The 20,086-nt window shown below is 45.5% G+C and overlaps 1 protein-coding gene across 1 annotated transcript in view; it reads left to right on the top strand.

Annotated features, from left to right (window-relative positions):
- The window catches only part of EDC4 (enhancer of mRNA decapping 4), an 841,744-nt gene that overhangs the window by 90,245 nt on the left and 731,413 nt on the right, over positions 1–20,086 (top strand). Inside the window, exon 4 of the mRNA XM_086945254.1 lies at positions 13,080–13,179. Within this exon, the coding sequence (XP_086801380.1) occupies positions 13,080–13,179 (100 nt within the window). The remainder of the gene's footprint in view (positions 1–13,079; positions 13,180–20,086) is intronic.

Here is a 20,086-nt window from a genome sequence, read left to right as displayed (position 1 = left end):
AAGACCTCTAAGAGCTGCAGCACTTATTGTGCCACCCTTAAAGGCCCTGTACCTTTACACACACATACTTCCTGTGCAGGCTGCATGTTTTGGTGCAGAACTAAGTGAAGAGTCAACATGGTACACATCCCTGTGTGCCATGCCTACAACCCACTGCCCTGGCATAGATCAGCCACCCCTCTAGCTGGGTGCCCTATGTTAGTGGTGAGGCTACAGGTGCATGAGCCCTGTACCCCTACAGTGTCTAAGGCATAGATGCATCAAGTGAAATTGCGATCGCAATCGCTGCGAAACAGCGATTGCAAATTTCACTTCCGCAATGCATCAAGTTGAAAAGCAACAATTTGTGAATTCGCAAAACAAAGAATCAAAGAATTGCTAAACCCGTCCAAACCCACAGTGCGATTCCTTAAAAGTGATTCCTAACATAATCTGCGAATTTGATAGCGAATTCGCAGTTAAATAGCGAATTCGCAAACTAATCGATATCCACATGCATCAGCAATCTCAAATAGCGAAAACACCATAATTCACAAAATAGGAGTCGCAATTTAAGGAGAAGCCAAACCAGTTGGAAATAACAAACAGGTGTTGGCTAAATCACACACACTTAAGGAGACTCATTAGGAGCATGAGGAAAGTCTCAATGGCATGTCTATACATTGTGGCAAGGCGGCTGAGGCTCCAGGCTGCAGCCCAGAACAGACGCAGGATCCATGAATTTATCTTCCGGCTGCGGATTACACTACTGGGACAGATTGAAGAGGAGATCTACTCCAAATACAGGCTCAATGGGGTAATGATTAAGAAGCTCATCAGAGATCTTGACCCCCCTGATGCAGCACCCAACACTGAGGACCAATGCCGTGCCCACCCATGTCCATGTCCTGTGCTGCCTGCACCTCCTGGCCTCCGGCAGCTTCCAGGGGATAGTCACAGTTGCAGGGGGTATATCCCAGAGTACACTTTCACGCTGTCTACAGAGTTTCCTGGACGCCATGCTGAGCCGGATACATTACTATATCACCTTCCCAACAACCCAACAGGACTTATTGCAAACTAAACTGGACTTCTATCATACCCCCCATTTCCCCCATGTAATTGGCTGCATCAACTGCACCCACATACACATCTGTCCACCCGCAGAGACCGAATACAAGTCATATCACTCCCTCAACATTCAGGTGGTCTGCAATGCGAAGACCATCATTACATACATTGTGGCACAATACCCAAGGAGCACACATGATTCGTTTAACTTCCGGTACATCGGCATACACACCCGCCTGGTCAGGGGTGAATTTGGCGAGGGACATATCCTAGGTAAGTACACATGCCCACATACAGTATGTTAAGACCATGTGGCTGCGCATAACAGGCACTGACCCTCTGCTCATCCCTTCATGTGACAGCGCCTACGCCCTCCGTGAATACCTCCTCACCCCATACCTCAGCCCAGCAACACCACAGGAACGGAGGTACAATGGTGCGCATATACACTCCAGAAATGTGATTGAGCGAACATTTGGCATGTTAAAGAGTAGATTCCGCATCCTCCACAAGACTGGCGGGGCATTCAAATACCGGCCCGAGATCTGCTGCCGCATCGTGGCCGTGTGCGCTATGCTTCACAATATTGCCACCAAGCTGAGGATACCTGTTGAGGTGTCTGGTAATGAGTCGGAGGGGGACAACCTGCCACCTGCACATGTGCATCATGCACACGGGGTGAATCCTGCTGAAGGTCACAGGCCCGCGCGCACATCACACAGAACTATTTGTAGTGCATCCATACCCCTCACACACTACTGCACTCATGCAAGCTACATCAAAGATTGACATGAGGATGATTTGTTGTCAAAATAAAGCTTGTGTTTATTTCACACAGTCTCAATGTGCTTCCATCAGCAACAAATAAGGGTACGGCTTTTAAACATCCAAGGTCATGTAACCTGAGTTGGTGTGCATGGTTGCCTCACCACGGCACAGCCTGAAATGTAATGGAACTAGCGCCTCCTGACGCGCGCACCCTGTCGCCTCTCACCCTCCACGTTAGGCTGGTTCTGTCGGGATGCAGTGTTGGGCCGGGCACTGCGCCTCCTGTCTGTTTGCACCGGCACAGACAGGCTGCTGAGGCTAGATGCCTCTTCGCTGGCATCATCCCCCCCCCCCCTTGCATTGCTATGGTCTGCCGCATGTTGGTTCTCCACAACGTTGGTGACCTGCTCCAGGGCCCTTGCTACGTCAGCACAGCATTGGACCATCTGGATTTGCATGGCCAATGATCTTCGAGAGAGCTAGGATGTGGCGTTCCCGATCAGGTGATTTGAACGGGTGTAGGCTGACAGCAGTGTGAGCAGCTTCCTGTGGCGTCTGCGGGTGACGTCCTTCTGTGCTACCATCAGCTGGTTGCTCTCCTTCACTGCCGTGTCAGTTCCTGCACACTCTCTGTGGGGAGACTGATGTTGGGTGCTGTTTTGTAGAGCTGCAGCTGCATTGCTGCTATGTGCTGCGCCTATTTGCGGTGCACACGCAGCATCTGTGCCTCAATGCCCAGGCCCAAGTTGTGTGCGTGTTGCTTCATGGCTGCTGTGGTGGGCACAAAGCGCTGCTTCCTTGACCTGCTGCTGGCGTGGGCCCGCACACTGGCAGTGATTTGTGTCTGCCTCCTGGGTGGTGGTGGGGTCTGCTCCACTTCCTTATGTGCCGAGACGTGGTGTTGAGCTCCGCCTGTAGCTGCAGGGGTGGTCCTGGGTGTCGGTGCAGGCTGCCTCTCCCCCTCCGTCTCTTAAGGTGTCTCCGCGATGTGGAGGATGCCACTGTCGGATGTGTCAGTATCCGCAGCACCTGTGATGTGGATGAGTGCAGGATTACTAGTATGATTAAGGCAACTGGGATGTTGCAACATGCATGCAGGCTCGCTATTGGTTAATGTCTGCATTCCCTGGCTGGCTTTAGGGGTCTGTTCATCTTTACTAATCTGTCTGTGTTTGGCTATCAAGGCACCTTAACACACTACAGGTTCCACAATGCATTTGGGTGTTTGGGAGGAGCAGGGACTGGAATACTGTGCTCACAAATATGGATAGCACTGGGGGCATGGGCATTGTTAGGGTACGGGGTCGCAGTATCATGCCTCTTACCTTGACTTTGGTCTGTGGTGCGGGAGGTGTCCAGTTGGGTAATGCCCACGCAGGCTTCAGGGTGTATGGTGTCCTCCACTAGGTCCTCCATGGGGGTGTTCTCTGGGACTGTGGAATGTCCCCCTCCCGTAGCCATTCTCTCCCCCAGTCTCTCAGCTATTCGCTCCTTGGCACGGCCTCTGAGGTCCTACCACCTCCTTTTTAAATCATCGATGCTCCGTTGGGTGACTCCCACCGCGTTCACCTTTGCCTTGATTCGCACCCAGATGCGCCTCTTGGTTGCCTCGGGCACCTTCCCGGACAGCTTCCCGAACATTTCGTCATGGTCCCTGCTCACTCCTTCGATCAGGTACTCAAGTTCTTTCTCAATAAACTTGATTTTGCACTTGCGGGCTTTTTCACTTGGTCCTGCAGCTTCCTGGGACATTGTGGTTTGATTTCCACTCCTGTATGGGCAATGCAGGGTGTGGCTCCAGGAGCTCAGTGCTCTGCCTCCTCCTGTATCCAGCTCTGTGCTCTGAATGATGCATGGAGCAGGCTACTTCCTGGTAGTGATGTCATCATTGGGCTCCATATGCGACTTCACGTTTTTGCCATCTCGCAAAGTGCGAGATCGCTATTTGTGAGTTGGTAATTTTGAATTCGCAATTAGGCTGTTGGAAACAGCCGATTTTGCGATTTTGGAGGGATTTCTGCGGAGTCGCATTTGGCAATTGCGGGCGAGTGCGAATCGCAAATTTGCGATTTTGATGTTGCATCCTATTCTGCGAATTCTTAATAGCAAATCGTTATTTTTCACTATTTAGGATTCGCAGAATGGATGCTCGATGAATCTATAGGTAAGTCCATCCTTGGACATTGTAAGTGCAGTGCTGCCATTAAGAGTATATGGTGTTGGGAGTTTGTCATTACGAACTCCACAGCACCATAATGGCTACACTGAAAAATGGAAAGTTTGGTATCAAACTTTTCAGCACATTAAACCCACACTGATGCCAGTGTGAGATTTAATTAAAAATGCACACAGAGTGTATCTTAGAAATGCCCTTTGAAAAATTACCAGCCTCTGGTGGGTTCCCTGACTGGTACACACCAGCCTGCCTCCACAAGACCTGTTTCTGGACCCCTAGGGTGGGAGCCTTTGCTCCCTGACCCCACAAACAAAGCCTTTCCTGGGCGTAGGTGTTCACACCTCCTCCAGACCAGGAAGAGCCATCTGTGGCAGGGGAGCTTCAAAGGCCTGGCAGCCTTTGTATTGTGACCCAGAGTCTCTCCTGCTAACAGGAGCAGGCCCCCTTCCTGTCCCCCCTCCTTTTCGGCGGGAAGACATGCGGGAAAACGATCCAGCCCAGAAGTGTGCCCACCTCTGCCAACTCCACCCCTCAGGTGGGGGCGAGGTGAAGCACCCTCTTCAGTGCTCGCGATCTTGCGGATAGCAGGCATTCCCCAATCAGGATTAGGGATTGGGCTCACTCCCCCACGTGGGGTGAGCACACCCGAGACCCCTAAAACGCCCCCTAAATACAGTATTTAGGGGGCAACCCTGAACCAAGAAAGCAGATTCCCGCTACCTAAGAAGAAAAAGGACAAAAGACGCCTAGCAGAGGAGACTGCAGAGAACTGACTTATAAAAAAAACATATTTGTTTATTGATTTTGTGCAAAAAGATCATACATATACTGCAAATTACGTAGCAATCATAATTTTTACAGTTCTTCGCTCCCATCACAATATCAGTTATACAACAGGTTGCTAAAACAAATCTATAAATTCTCACAGAAATCAAAAGTAACCATTTATCATTGTTCCAACAAAACAGGTTGACAAAGCATACTGCATTTTGTACAATTATCCTGTTCTATGCCACTAGAATCCAAATTACATCAACTACCGTTGCAAATATACCATTTCCGTTCTTGTTTAATCTTAATAACAACCCCCACCCTCATCCCTTCCCCCTGTGCCTCGGTCCCTCTAGCTTAGAAAACATGCACATGCCTGTCGCGTTATCCCCGCTTGCATGTTATCACTGTATGTAGATCTCTCCCCATCTCACCGTCAGAGGTGGAATAGTAGTTTAGACAGAACTTCATATAGTAGCACCTGGTTCCTGGGGGGGGAGGGGTGGGGGAAGGTGCGTGTATATGTAGGGGGTGGGAAAAGGCGCCCCTGCGTTCAATATGCCAGTATAGCTATTGCAGCAAATTCCTCCATCATCATATTCCATCCAAGGAGATCGGCGTCCTACGCAAACCCCTATATTCTTCCCGGCCCGTCTGCAGTTACCATAGATCCTGCGCCACAAATCGTCTTGTCCTGCAGCCCGCGACCTCCAGACCCCCTGGAAGGACTGACTGCCTTCAACAAAGACCAGATCTCTTGTAAACAGCAGCCCTGTTCAAAAGAAACTCAGAAAACAGACTCTAATCCTGCTGAGGACAAAGAAACCTGACGCCTGGAACTCCCACTGCACCCGTCGCCTAGGGCCTGAGTTCGAGTCTCCCACTGGTCCCAGCGAGATCCCCCAGCGCTCCAGAGTTCGAGTCCACCATGGGTTGACCCATCCAGGACTCCGCGACATCGCCTGCAGCCACTGCACGGAGACCACCCCCAACCGTGAGTTGCTGTTAAGGTGAAATCCGACCTCAAAAGACCTCGACATCCCTGCATCCATCTGCCCTGCGCCCTTGATAAAAGAACCTGAGGTGCACCTACGTCCCCGAGCCCTCCAACTTACCTGCCCAGCTGTTGGTTCCTCCCGGAAGTCTTCCTGGACCGAGCCTGCAGCTAAAAACCAAAACCGAAAATCACCATTGAAAACAACAGGGCACCCGATGCCAAAACAGCACTCTGCACCCTGCCGCCCCAGCGCCGCTGCGGGTGCACCTGAGCTAAAGTCCAGGAGCTTTGCTCCCACAGCCAAGTGGCCTGCTAGTCGGCGGCCACCAAGCGGAGGCCCCATCCCCCGTTGGATAACATTGGGGCTCAACACTTTGCACCCGGCCACCCTAGTGCGGCTGAGGGTGTAACGAGAGTGAATCCCTGACCGTGGGGGACCCCTGTGTCTACCCCCAGAACCTCCACTCCCACTACCAAATACTTACCTCAAAACCAAGAACACTTTTTTCCTCCATAGGGTAACACTGATTGTTTATCTGTGAAAAATTTCAGTGTGGAGTTTGAAAACCTAAAGAAATTCTCTATAATTACACTGTTTACCAAAAACGATTTTACTTACCTGTTTGCAGGAAACATCGCAGAGAAGTATCCAGGCATGCTACTCTTAGTAAGAAAAGCAATCCAAAAAGTAACTTACCTGCTGTTTTACTGAAAATCCCATTCAAGTCTAAGTACTGTATTTACAAATCATTGCATTTCTCTGAAACAATACTGTAAGTCAAATCAAAGTACATTTACTATTGCAATCCAAACTGTTTACAAACTCTATTACTACTGTAAAGTATGTATTGCTTGCTTGTGCCAGGCTTGCTTTGTTCTAGAAAATAAAATAACTAAAAATATTTTTATACAAAAACAATTGGTCTGAAGTTCAGTCTTTGAGTGTGTGAATTCATTTGCTGACTGAATGTGTACAACAACTACTTAACACTGTCCTCTAATACTGCCTTACTACTCGACCACACTACCACAAATAGAGAGTAAGGTTATATCTAACTTTTACATCTGCCAACCTTTGGGGTTCCACTGGACTCTGTGTACATTATACCTCACTTTTGTATAGTATATACAGAGCCAGCTTCCTACAGTTGTGTCCTGCTTGATGGAATATGAGGGAGGCGCATCAGGGGGAGAAGGAATAGTTGAGCTGTGGGGGTCTGGCTCCAAAGAGAGCAAATAAATATGAAGGGGTTTCCAAGTATGGTTGGGTCTAGCTGTTGGGATTTGTAACATGGCATAAACTTTACGTGCCGCGTCACAGTAAGCCATGCTCTGTGGCCAGGCCTTAGTGGAAGGGCATATGCCATTGCCCTAGGGAAGTGCAATCTCTCTCTTCATTTATAGCAGAGAGATTGCTTTAGATCTGCAGATGCTCTAAGGGATGGTTGCCACGTTACCCAGAAGCGCCATTAAGGGAGAGACTTCGAGAGTAATCGAAATCATGAGGGAGTGGATAGTGAACACATCAGTTCAATATTTGGCAAAAATTCAAGTGGGGGAAATCTGCCTCCAGAAATCTACACTTTGGACATGGGGTTGACCTTGAGAAGTTGAGTCTGTCTAGACCAGCGGGGGTAGTGTAGAATCTGTGCAAAAAACAGAAGGGAAGTAGTTTATGGGGGGTTAGGGGAGATCGGTTTAATCTGTGCTCAGCAATATAACAAGTCCTTGTCAGAGATAGGGTGGCCCAGATCTTTTTCCCACTGCTGTCGAATTTTGCTGACATGGGCTTGTCTGATGGCCATGCAGCCGTAATAAGGTTTAGTCACCATATGAGTCCCATCAGAGTCCGTTATTTCCAGTGTAAGAGGAAGGAAGTCATCAGGGTTAGAGAGTATGAGGGGAGTTATGTCCTATGTAGCCGGCAAGATGCATACTTATCCATGGAAGTGACATTGGCAAATCTACTGTCCACCAAATGGGATATATCATGGCTGTCCGGGAATAAGTCACCCAATGTGTAGAGGTTAAGTCTTGTCAGTGTGCGTTGAACACGTTTTTCGAGACCCGAAGGCAGCCAGCGTGTGAGATAGGAAGTTATGGGGAATATAAAAAGTCACAGCCCATGACCTTACTTAGTTTACGCCATTCCCAACACGTTGTAGACAAGGCTCTGATATCCAAACAGATTTAGCTTGAGACCCAGAGGCAACAGAGCCTTTAGGGACTTTGGATCTGCCAGATCTAGTCCGGGTTTAGCGTAAGGTAAATGGACATCCGGATGATACCAGTGGTATGCAAACTGGGCCAGGGCCAAAAGGAAGTACGTTTGAAACTCTGAGACTGCAAACCCATCCTGGTCATATGGGAGGATAAAAGTATTCCAGGTGATCGGGCCTGCGACCTGACCAGATCAGTTTCAGAAGGAGACTATGCAAGGTGGCAACGAATAAATTAGTCAATGGAATGGGGAGGACAACCATTTTAGTAATGGCAATACGACCTGCCCTAGAGAGAGGAAACAAATCTAGTACTCGATTTGGACTAAAAGTCTGTTGATGACGGAACCGTAGTTAAGACGAATCGCTTGTTCTTTGTCCCTATGTAAAAATTCACCCAAATATTGAGTAATCTGCACGCCATTTAAGGGGATACTCGCAAGGGAAAGGCCCAGTGATGTCTGTTAGGGGGAAGAGCTCAGACTTGGCTCAGTTAATGTGCAGACCAGAAAAGCCACCAACACAAATGGTTTCTTAGACCATGGGTGCTCAGTTAACCGAGGGATGCTGAACAAATATCAGTGTCGTCTGCATACATCGAAATGAGAAGTGGTGCAGGTTTAAAATGAGTCATCGATGCATGTGATGTTCGTGGAGGTGGCGACCAGAGGGTCCATGGTTATAATGAAAAGTAGGTGTGAAAGAGAACACCCCTGTCTGGTGCCTCTGGATATGGCAAAGGACTCCGAAAGCCCCATATGTGGGCTATAGAGTTTAAGTATAGGAGAGTTACAAGGACTATATACCCCACAAGACTCCCAAGTCTCAGCAGCCTTGCATGGAGAAAGGGCCGTTCTAAAGAATGAAAAGGCTTCTCTGCTTCGAGAAGTGTGACCACAGAGGGTATTTCTACGGAGACCCTATTCAAAACAGAGAATACTGCTTGCAAGTTGAATGAGGTAGACCTATGGGGAACAAATCTGGAGTGGATGGTAGAGATGATCTGTTCGAGAAGCAATGATATTGTTGTGGCCACTGTTTTGTCTAGGATCTTATCAAAATTCAGTTAAAAAAGAGGCCTAAAGGAGGTGCAGAATTTTGGGTGTTTCCCTGGTTTAAGTAGTAAAGAGATCACCACTTCTCACATAGTGGGTGGGAGGATCCCTTTGTCTAGGTCTTTGACATAGACAATAAGCTCCAAAGTTAACATGTATTTAACTGCCTTACCCAAAATCAATTTAAACTACCTAGTTAGAGTTTGTGCAACCACAGAACAAACTGTTGGATCATCTATTTTACCCTATATTCAGCAAAATTCACCAACTTAGTCCTGAGGTAATTGGCATGGATAGGGATCTGTGCTGGAACTCCGTGGGCTCACCTGATGGTCAAATCCTGCCTATACTCTAGCTTTACATATGTTCTTATTATTGATTGTACCAGAGAAGCAGCATTAACATTATCATCCGGATTCAAGGGAGTCCCGTTATATGTAGATTAGTGCCTTGCATGGTTCTCCATCTGCTCCAGTTTATCTTTAAGCCATGATTCCTCATTCTCAAGTTTATCGCTTAATTCAACTGAAGAATGCAATTTATTCTCACCCGCCGCTTCATTTCCTGTACTCTAGAAGATAAATGCATTACCTGCTCACTCACACTATCCAGATGTTCTTTTATTTAGTCCGCCATTACTTTCTGACTTTAACCTCCCTCAATACTTCCTCTAGCATAGCGACTAAATGCCTCAAAAATTGAAGATCTATACCCAAGTTGTACATAGTTTTACTCGTATGTCGTGACAATTGATTCGACCCATTCTCTGTTGTTCTTGTGCCATTCGTTTGGGGTTTCTTGTGGCTGATGTTCTAAGCTTTTTGTTTTAGAGGTAAGCATTTCAAGCAGTACATTTTCATTCTGGCTGGTGTTTCCTGATTTTACGACAATTTTATTAACCTGATAAGATGGCTAGACCTCAGTCATACTACTGATTGCACTAGAGGCCTATCCTCTACTTAGACACTTTTAAATTTGCCCATAGATGTTGAGGCCTCCACTGGAGCTTGCTCTTGTTGTAAGACAATTATTGCTCTTGCCGCTGAAATAGACTCCTCACTTAATGTTTATTCTGGGGGTCGCTGGAGATGCCCTTGCATGTTACTCGGGTGTCAGAGACACGGTCCCAATTTTGATTGGGCTAGTGTAGGAAGGTGGAATCTGACTGCATGGTTACCCACACTTTTTTCCTGTTGTTTTGCTGGTTTTCGACTTAGTTTGACTGGGATCCTGCTAATCAGGACCCCAGACTATCTGCTTTCTCTCTAAATTGGTTATTCATGTACTTTAGGTACACTCCAGATTGGATTCTGGGGTACCCTAAGTCCCTAGTATATGGTATACAATGTACCCAGGGCATAGGTACCCCAGAGGCCTCCCAGGGGCTGCTCTACAACCTTTACCACTTCACAGCTGTCCACACTGAAATCCACACCTTTCAAAATACACTGTGCTTCTCATTGCATAGCCCTAGTGTGAGGGAGAAGAGGTGCAGCCTTTTGCATAGCTGCCATCGGGACACCGCTGGGAAGGAGAAAAGGTAGATTTGAAAGAAAGCGGAAGGCAGAGGACATGTTTTGGCAGATCCATCACCATCCCAGTCTTCTCCAGAATCTGAAAATTATTTGTATCTTTTTCTACCTTCTGATCTTTAAGTTTAGCAAAGACTATACTGCTTTCATTGAGGGTTGCACAGACTGCTCATGTGAATGAATGGTGTCCTCTGCAGTAACCTTGTCAGCGTTTGCATTCATATGCTTTTGTATTTAATCAACTCACAGAGACAATTTTCCCAGCCTGAGTTGCATACTTATTTCATCTTGTTGAAAATGTTTGCATATTCACAGTTTGGACATGACCTCCTAGTTTCCAAGGTCTGCTTCTCCTTGCAACACATTGCTTCTGGCAACCATTGAAGAGGGGAAGAATGATGTGCTACAAAATCCATAATCTTTTTTCCTTGTTAAAATATACCACATTTCAGTCAGTTCAATTTCCACAAACTAACCCCAGGAAGGAGCAAAAGCTCAGCAGCAACACAGCTATCTTCTTGCTGGTCATCATCATGCTACTCCTGCAGAACAGGTTTCTAATGTTTGCTCGGGTATCTTATACATTGAAGCGTTTTTGTATGACTTCATATCAGTTTGGAACTTTAGGTCTTGCCTCCTGTACAGTTAGGTTAGGCTTATTTGAGTTTCTCTAAAGAGCAGGTAGCCAGTATGTGTGCAACTAAAAGTGATTAAGCCTGAAAGTAATGTAACTGTTCGGATTTCAACTCGTGGTCTTGGGGAGAAATGTGCACACTTGATGGAGGTCGGATGATGATTTATTTAATTTTCTTTTTTTGCTTATACAGGAAGTAAGACCATTCCTACAAGTATTTTCTGTCGGCCATTGTGACTTACCTGTATACGTATTCTTAACTGTTCACTTAATGAGATAAAAGCAATTGCACACTGCGCTTCATAAAGTTCTTAAGGTTCCTCTTCCTTTTAAGAATCAGATCTATAAATGGGATTTCAATCTAGTTTTGGTCTTGCTCAAGAATTAACCGTTTTAGCTAGTGGTCTGTTGTCATAATGACCTATTCACTGGGAAGACTGCTTTTTCAGTGGCCATCTAGAGGGTCTATTTAAACTGTCTTCCACAGCAAGCTGGTTTTCCTTTGGAGGATACCTTTAAAAATTCCTAACAGAACATTAGTCATTCACTCTTTCAGCTTAATCATATGCTCTACAGTTAAGGACATTTACACAACCTGGAAGTCTGTAGAGCTCCGACACCAGAAATGGCCAAATTCCAGAAGTCTCTTAGAGTTTGTGACATAAAGTAGTTTCTCATGAGGTAATAAAGTGACTAAAGCCAACATGCTTGGTATATAGTCTTTGGCATTTTAAAGTTTTGCAACCCAAGAGCAATTCCGACTGCTTAGAGATGTGATCCTCATTCTACTAGAGCAGAGGCTGTGCTGGTTACTTTAAAGAGACACATTCTCTATGCAGATGTTTAGAAGGAAACATTGAGGGTCACTTGTGAGGCAATAGGCTCCAACGCATCTCTCGGATCAATCCAGAACTTTTCTGACCAGAAGCAGCACCAATTGTTTTCTTGAAATATAGATGCCATGCTTTTGTCCTCTTCAGTATTAGAAATACATAAATCTTAACTCTAGCCAGTTGGGAAGGAGGAGTAGGTTGACCTTGGAAGCAAATATGTTCATGGAGTTCTGGTATTCGTAATATATGCTGCTCCCATCCCCAGACGTCTTCTATTGGACTAATCTCCTTAATGACCATGAACTCGTGCATGCTGGCAGAAACAGACTGGAACTCTGTGGAGAGATTGGTGATGCATGTATGAGGTGAATACCATGCATTCAAAGATATTTCTGCACATGTCCGTCTCATGTTTTTAGTGAAGTCTTTTACTATTTTGCCCACTAGCACAGGCAGATCATGACCAGATGTAAAGGAGGGAGAGCAAGAACTAACCATACCTTAATTGTCATTAAAGTATTCCTCCCTTTAATTGCGTCCATGTGAGCGGTCCGTTAATTTGTACTTCGTCCTTTGGTCATCTATTGGTGAACATGCAGCCCAGTCTTTGGTGGATTTTAACTGCCACAGCATTCTACTTGGATTACAGCTAGCCCGAATTCTGAAATGCTAATAATTCGATGTTTTATATTTCTAGTTTTTTTGCACTTTCCACAGTCATGAAAATTGCCCACTGTTCTGGTAACACAATACCGAGTTCCAATAAATTCAGCACTGACACATGCCCATGCGATGTTATTGTACTCAAAAGATGGTATTCGAATACTGAACCTGTGCACAAAGATTAAACTATTTAAAGCTATCCTCTGTTTGCTGCGGACAACGTTTGACACTCAAGTCTACACTAGGATGGGCAGGTGTTAACTCCTATGCCCTTGTATTGCAAGGCTGCATGAATGTCTTTGTTGAATGATGCTTATTTCGTCAGTTTCCCCCCAGTTTGATTGCTACATTTATTTGGTGTTTTCTGCTTCCTTTGGGCAGGTAAAAATACAGCCAGTTGCCAAATATGATTGGGAGCAGAAATACTATTATGGTAACCTGATTGCAGTCTCCAATTCATATCTAGCATATGCTACCCGGGGTAAGTTTTTCTTTCTTTTTGTTTTCTTTGTAGTATGAGTTGTCTTTTTCATGCAGGGATAGCTGTAAGAGAGTGTGGCTAAACATGCATGCAATCGAATCATTTTATTTATCTGCGCAAAGGCATAGTTCTGTTTTGCATTTAAGTTTGTTGTATTGAAAGTATTAGTTTATACCCACAGTCCTCCACAAGACATGGATTTTCTTGGTGTGGTAGTATTTCTCCAGTGAATACACGAGGCAGGCTTGACTGGCCCTTGGCCACAAAGCAGTTTGTTTGAGCACTTTGGATTCTGAATATGTATTGAGTTGCTCTGTTCAAGCCAGTATTACTCCTCAACCTCATTTTAGTGACTCGCTGTGCACCATAATTCAGTAGAAGATCTGTGAATGCCCTATATATGTTTTATATATATTCATTTTTCTTTGTTTTTTTTAATGTAGTGGACTTTTTCTTTCAAGTTATCAACTTGATAAATTGTTTCTTGCAAAACTCTTTGAACCATATCTAACGCCATAAAAAGCTGAACCTAATGTTGAATTCCTGAAATGTGTATGTTAGTTTTAGACTAGCACACTGAAGGTAGTAGTTGCATCATGCTCTCTCTTTAGGTTTTAAATTACTTTACACAGGATTAGAGATTAGGTTGTATAAAGGTATTCAGCTACAGATCCAATGCTACCTTACAAAATACAGTAACTTTTATAGAGGACGATATTGGACTGAGTAAATACGGTTTTGTTGTTGATGCAGTTGAATGGGCCTCCACAAATTTTGGTCAGAGATTACCAACAGGAAGCGGAGAGGGAGAGAATGCCATATTTTCAGTTGTGCCCTTGGGCCTTATGTCCCCGAATAGGAAGCCAGGTATGAGACAACCAACCATCTATGAAAAATTCACCAGAACTTGTTTTGGATGTAACGGCTTAGTTTCCAACATATTACAAGTAAGTGCACAAAATGTAAATATTGTGAAAAGTGGGAAGAAGAGCAGAATCAGGCTAAAGCAGAAGAATAGTTGGTTCTGTGGTAAGATATTTATAGGCTTTCAGAAATTTAAGTTTACATGAAGTCAGCAGACTCCGCCTTCCATCAGCCTGCAGTCAATAAATTGAGTTAATTCGTAGGGTACTAGTAGTATTTGTTACATACAAGACTTAGAAGCGGCAGAAAGGCTGTATGTAGTGCAAGATCAGATGATTTTCATTGAGTTACACCATGACTGAGATGGAGAAGACCAAAGGTGATTTTTTTAGCACATATACAAATTAAGTTATTATTTCCATTTGGTCATACAGTGACCTGGATGAAGAACACCAACCCTCGTGTTTTAGTAAAATCATCAATTATTTTTGCTGCAAAGAAGGTCCATTCCCCACATGCTCATGCTGTATTTAGGAGCATGTTTGTGCCTAAGAGCTTCCACTTCCCTAAATGTTCATGAGCATCGTATATGTCTAAGACCCAATATAATGACTATTTTATTGTCAGTATAGCCTATATATACTATTGCTAAACAAAACATCAGTAAGAATGTAAATGAAGACTATACAAGAATAATAAAAACACACATTTACACACTTCCATAGCATAAACACAATGTATAATAAAACCCTTGATATGTTATTGTTCTAAAGTCTGAGGCCATAGCCATAAATACTGGGTTTAATTGACAGTCTGTATTTTGTTACAATAGAAAACATATCACACCTCTACCAGTACTGTTTCTTATTTACTCCTGGTGATTTGGGAGACAGTTGTTATCAAATCTCCCTTGACCCCTTGTAGAATCATTTTAGTGGCAATGTTTTCCATGATTTCAAGCAAACTAATTGATCTATAATTTGTAGAGTCCAAGTTAACACCATTATCTGTAAATTGTAACAATTGATGCTTTTCACCAGGTTGCTGGTATTTCTCCATGACATGTGACATTATCAACTCTTCATCACTGGTGATCATATGAGCTGCTCTGATTTGCTTACATTAGCAGGAACTTAGTCATGCCAAGGGGCCTTGCTCTTAGCTTGTGAAAGATTTCCCAAAGTGTGTAAATTATGAGCAAAGTTTGAGGGTGCGATGTACTTTTCCTTTTTATTGTTTAGGTCGAGCCTGGAGAAAGCATGCGAAGCATGCTGGAGTCCAGCTCGACAACTATAGCCGCCCGTCTCCTGGGAATCTGAGACAGGGGCCGGGCACGAGCGTCGACTTAACCTCGTGGGCGCGCACGCCCAGCCCGGCGCCGTGCACATCTCCTGCCTCAGATTCCCTGAACACACACATGCACACGCAGGCACGCGCACACACACACACACACACTTCCTGGGAACTCATTGCCCAACACACCCGGAACCCAGGGTCACCCATCACCGAGGCAGAGAGGCGCTGCCACTTACAATCCCTACCGGTGAACAGACCCGTCATGACAGCCTTGCCTTGCCTGCTCTGGGCCTACCCACGAGCACCCCGAAGTGGCTGACAGGAGGACCCTCCACCCTCCACACCCTGCAAACTACCAGAGAGCCCCATGCCTCCCCCCCCCCCGAGCCCAGCTCCAGGACCTGACCAATTGTCCCCACTCCTGTCCCGGCCCCCACACTCACCTCGGTGGACCCTTGGCTCCGTCCTCACCGAAGGCTGTTCCGCCCGGACACGGGTGAAAGGAACGAGAGGTCTGCGAGCTCCGGCACAGGTTCACCGCGCCTGCGCACACTTAACAGCTCCGCGCGCTCGCTGCGCCTGAGCACAGCAACAGTGCCTCTGCCCGGCATGAGCTAAATGCAGTGTTGGCAGCTTCGCACGATCATAACTGATTCCCGGGGGTGAGTAGCTTCACTATTTGACCATCTATACATGATGAAAACCAGTTTTATTTCTAGAAACTGAGTCCGTGAATGAGTGAACTAATGATTGATGGGCACTTTTATACGCCACCATCAACTCTCTGGTGCTTTCTAGTTTAATGTGCAATGTGGTTTCTCACGTAACTTCATTCGTACAAGTCTGTGCTTTGCGTAAAAAAAGTCTTGCAGGATACCTGTAGGAGGCGGGTTGGAACAGAAAGTTAAAAATAGAAGTGAAAAATGATGCACATTTTGCTTAACTAAAAGATCACACATTTTATGAAGTTCGCCAACGTAAATACAATGTTGCCCAGGTCTACTTGTAATCCTGTTTTTTACACAGATGCGCGTTTGCACCCAAAATGGGATTGAAGACCGCACTGTGGTTGGGCCAACTGTACTGTGACCCCCTGCCATATATTTTAGGCTTCATCAGTGGCGCGCGCGGGCCTCTGGACCAATTCCTGTATGCGCTGTAGGATGAGGGAACACACTGCAGAGATGCAGGGACGGGCCTTATCCCAGACCTGTCATCACTCGGTGCTTTTTTTGGAAAACCCACTGAGGGGGGAGATGGCCGTTCTGGCCACGGGTGCGTGTGGGATGGGAAGCACGTGGAAACGGTTGTGTCTGCTTCTCGGCGGAGGTGAGAAGCGCGACAGGAGCTGCTGCTCAGCCCACACAGAACTTTCGGCGCCAGAATTAACTTTTCACACCTCTTCCTGAAGCAGACTGCGGTTCTGTGTGCAGGCCGCATCCGCCGCTAGCGTGCTGCGCAGAGGGGCGCGCTAATGAGTGGGGTGACTGTGCGCGAGCGGCCCTGCTGCAGAGAATTTATATACAGACGTTGATGAATAGACCACCTCGTATACCACGGTTATTAGTATAATCACTACACAATTGTCACCATTTGTTTGGATAATAATATGTATTTGGTTAAACTAAATGTGCTTCTGTTCCCCCCTCCTTCCTTCCATAGGCAAAAGAGGCTTATATTCAAAGGCAATTATTGTTTTGTCCTGATGATGGACCCCATGATTTAGTAGGGGGTCCGAAACGCCGTCGACCTTTAGTACCATATACTTGTGTAATGAATCTTTATGCAATGCTATGTAATGGTACCCACAAAAATTTTTCTGTATGATTGGAATTCTACAGTAACTGCTGTTCTTGCCTTGCAAGCCCTTTCATGTGTTGTCTGTGTCTATGTATTGTTGTGGTTGGGTACAGGCTTGTGCCCCACACACGTGAATTGTTGAAGGTATTACGTTGTGTTATAAACTCCTAATTAAGTATAAACTTTGAAGACCTCTGTCCGGCTGGGCATGTCTTCACCAATATAGAACTGACTGGGTCTATATTTATTTTCAACTATCCTCTGTCTCCTTGCTTGGGACCATTGTTGTGTTTGTATAATAAGCTCCCCAGGGTCCCTCGCTGATACTATTGGGGTCCCTTGTTGTTTGTAAAAGATACTGTGCGCAATCGCTGGATTGCAAGGGTCTTTGTTCCCTTCCACTTCACCTAAGTGGGTCCTCCCCTCCCTTCCACCTTTTGTTGATCCACACCACTGCCCCGTCACACACACGACACAATAGTACATCTCCCCTTTCACTACACTGTTATGTCTGACGACGCCCCCCTATACTCAGTAGAGTACATTAAAAAGATCTGTGAAGGCCCCTCTTTATTCACTGACCTAGAGGAACCCTCTGCAGCCGCAAGCTCAAATCTAAGTGATGATTTAGACAAACAAAAGAAAAAATTCGTCCGTCTGGAACTAATGACTATTATGCTCACAGACTATTTAAGATCTAACACTATCCCACTAGGCCTCCAGGTTCGAAATATACCGGGGGTCTTCACCGACAACCCCAAATATATCCTAGAGTTTAGCAATATAGGAACCACCTGCTCTAGGCATTGGCTTGCCTTAGGAATTGAAACAGCCTCTGAGGAACTTAAAAAACTAGGTGAGATCATTAAAGATCTAGAAAAACACATATCGGATAAAAATACTAATACTGAGGCAAAGAAACTCCTTGAAAAAATCGAGAAGACTGTACAGGAATTCCACAGGATAGAACAAAATAAGAAGGCCAATAAGGTTAAGAAAGATATCAAATCATTTACTCCTAAACGTGCATACCCCTACCTTCAGAAGGACTTCTATACTAACCGTAATCTTAATCAAAACCAATTCACACCGAGACCTTGGGGGCGGTTTAACAGAAGGAATACGGTTGTTGGATTTACTGATTCATCAGCAGATTCTTCAGATAACTCAGACGCCGGGGAAGGCCCGAGTGGCGGACCCCCTCGTCATCAAAATCATTTTTTAGCCAGAGGCCAACAAGAACCCCCCCAGGAAAGGCCGGGTGAAGCAACAAACACGATGGCAGAACCCTCCCGGGGAGTGTCAAACCCGGAACAGGTTTTACCAATGGTAACAGAGGCCCCGAACACAGAACTCACCATCCCTTTGTTCAACCTCTCTAGTCACACGCTCTCTTCCCAGGAAATATCTATCCTGAGTAAAGGCCTCTCTTTTGTTCCTACAACCTATCCCGACTTCCTTGACTTACAGTCTGAACTTATGACTTTTTTTCCGTAAAATCAGACTACGAGCTTTTTTTGAACTCAACCCTACTGAACCAAAACCTGTGATTACACCTTTCAGGCCACCCTCCAAATTTTCCCCTACGGCAGGCATGATACCTAAGGAGGTTATAACCTTTGAAAAAGTAGTCCTTAAGGAAACCTCTGATTAAGCAAAATCGCACATTTTCATACCGTACAACATTTCTCTAGAAGAGAAATCTGCCATTTCCACACTCAAAAATAACTCCAACCTAATTATCAAGCCAGCAGATAAGGGTGGTGGGATTGTGTTACAAAATATTGATAACTACAAGGACAAACTATTTCGTCAAGTATCCAACACTGACCACTATTGTAGACTTCCCACCAATCCCACCAGGGAAATCCAAGCCTTAATCAGAGTGATTACCACGGATGCCTTGGAAAATGGTTATTTGACCAAACATGAGTATGATTTTCTAAATACTCTCACTCCAAGAACCCCAGTTATTTACACCCTCCCGAAAGTGCACAAAAGGCTTGACCAGCCTCCTGGCTGCCCGATTGTGTCAGGATGCGGTTCGGTATTGGAACCATTGGGTCATTATGTAAACTTTTTCTTGAAAGACTTTGTTCCAGTCACCAGGTGCTATATAAAAGATAGTACACATATGATAAATCTTGTTGAAAATTACCCCTTCAATCACGCCACCGAGACCTTGTGTTCCCTCGACGTCGAATCGTTATATACGAATACACCACAGAGAGAGTCCCTTTCTGTGATGGAGGCAATCCTTGACCAAAGAATACGCCCTCATAGGGTACCCACATTGTTTCTAATACAACTGCTCGAAATTTGTCTCACACAAAATTTCTTCACATATGACAATCAATATTACCAACAGGTCCGTGGCACCTCCATGGGAGCAATTTTTGCTCCCACCCTAGCCATTCTTTATATGGATTGGCTTGAATGCAATACTATCCTCGTTGACAGTAATCTATTTAACCACATGGAGACGTTACATAGATGACATCTTCATGATTTGGGGTGGTGACACTGACACATTTCCTGCCCTACTACATTGGCTTAATAATAACTGCAGTGGCTTGACATTTACTCTTACCCACAGCAAAACGAACATCCCTTTCTTAGACCTAAACATTCAACACAAGGATGGTCTACTCTATACATCTCTATACCGCAAACCAACAGAGAGAAACACCCTACTGAGCTACAGTAGTTGTCACCCCAGGGCATTGAAAGATAGCTTGCCCTATTCACAGTTCCTTCGCTTGAGAAGGAATAGCTTTCACAAAGAGGACTATTTCTCTGAGGCCAGTATTCTAGCTGCCAAACTGAAACAAAGGGGCTACCCTCGCCTCCTCATTAAGAACTCTATGAAACGCGCATGGTACTGCCCGCGCGATGCCCTCTTGGAACAAAAACCCAAGCCAACCACAGACAAACTGGTCTGTGTGAC

Source organism: Lissotriton vulgaris, chromosome 12 (assembly GCF_964263255.1).
Source record: "Lissotriton vulgaris chromosome 12, aLisVul1.2, whole genome shotgun sequence".
NCBI lineage: Eukaryota > Metazoa > Chordata > Amphibia > Caudata > Salamandridae > Lissotriton > Lissotriton vulgaris.
Note: the sequence above shows the minus strand (reverse complement) of the source record. Positions and strands in the feature narration are given on the sequence as shown.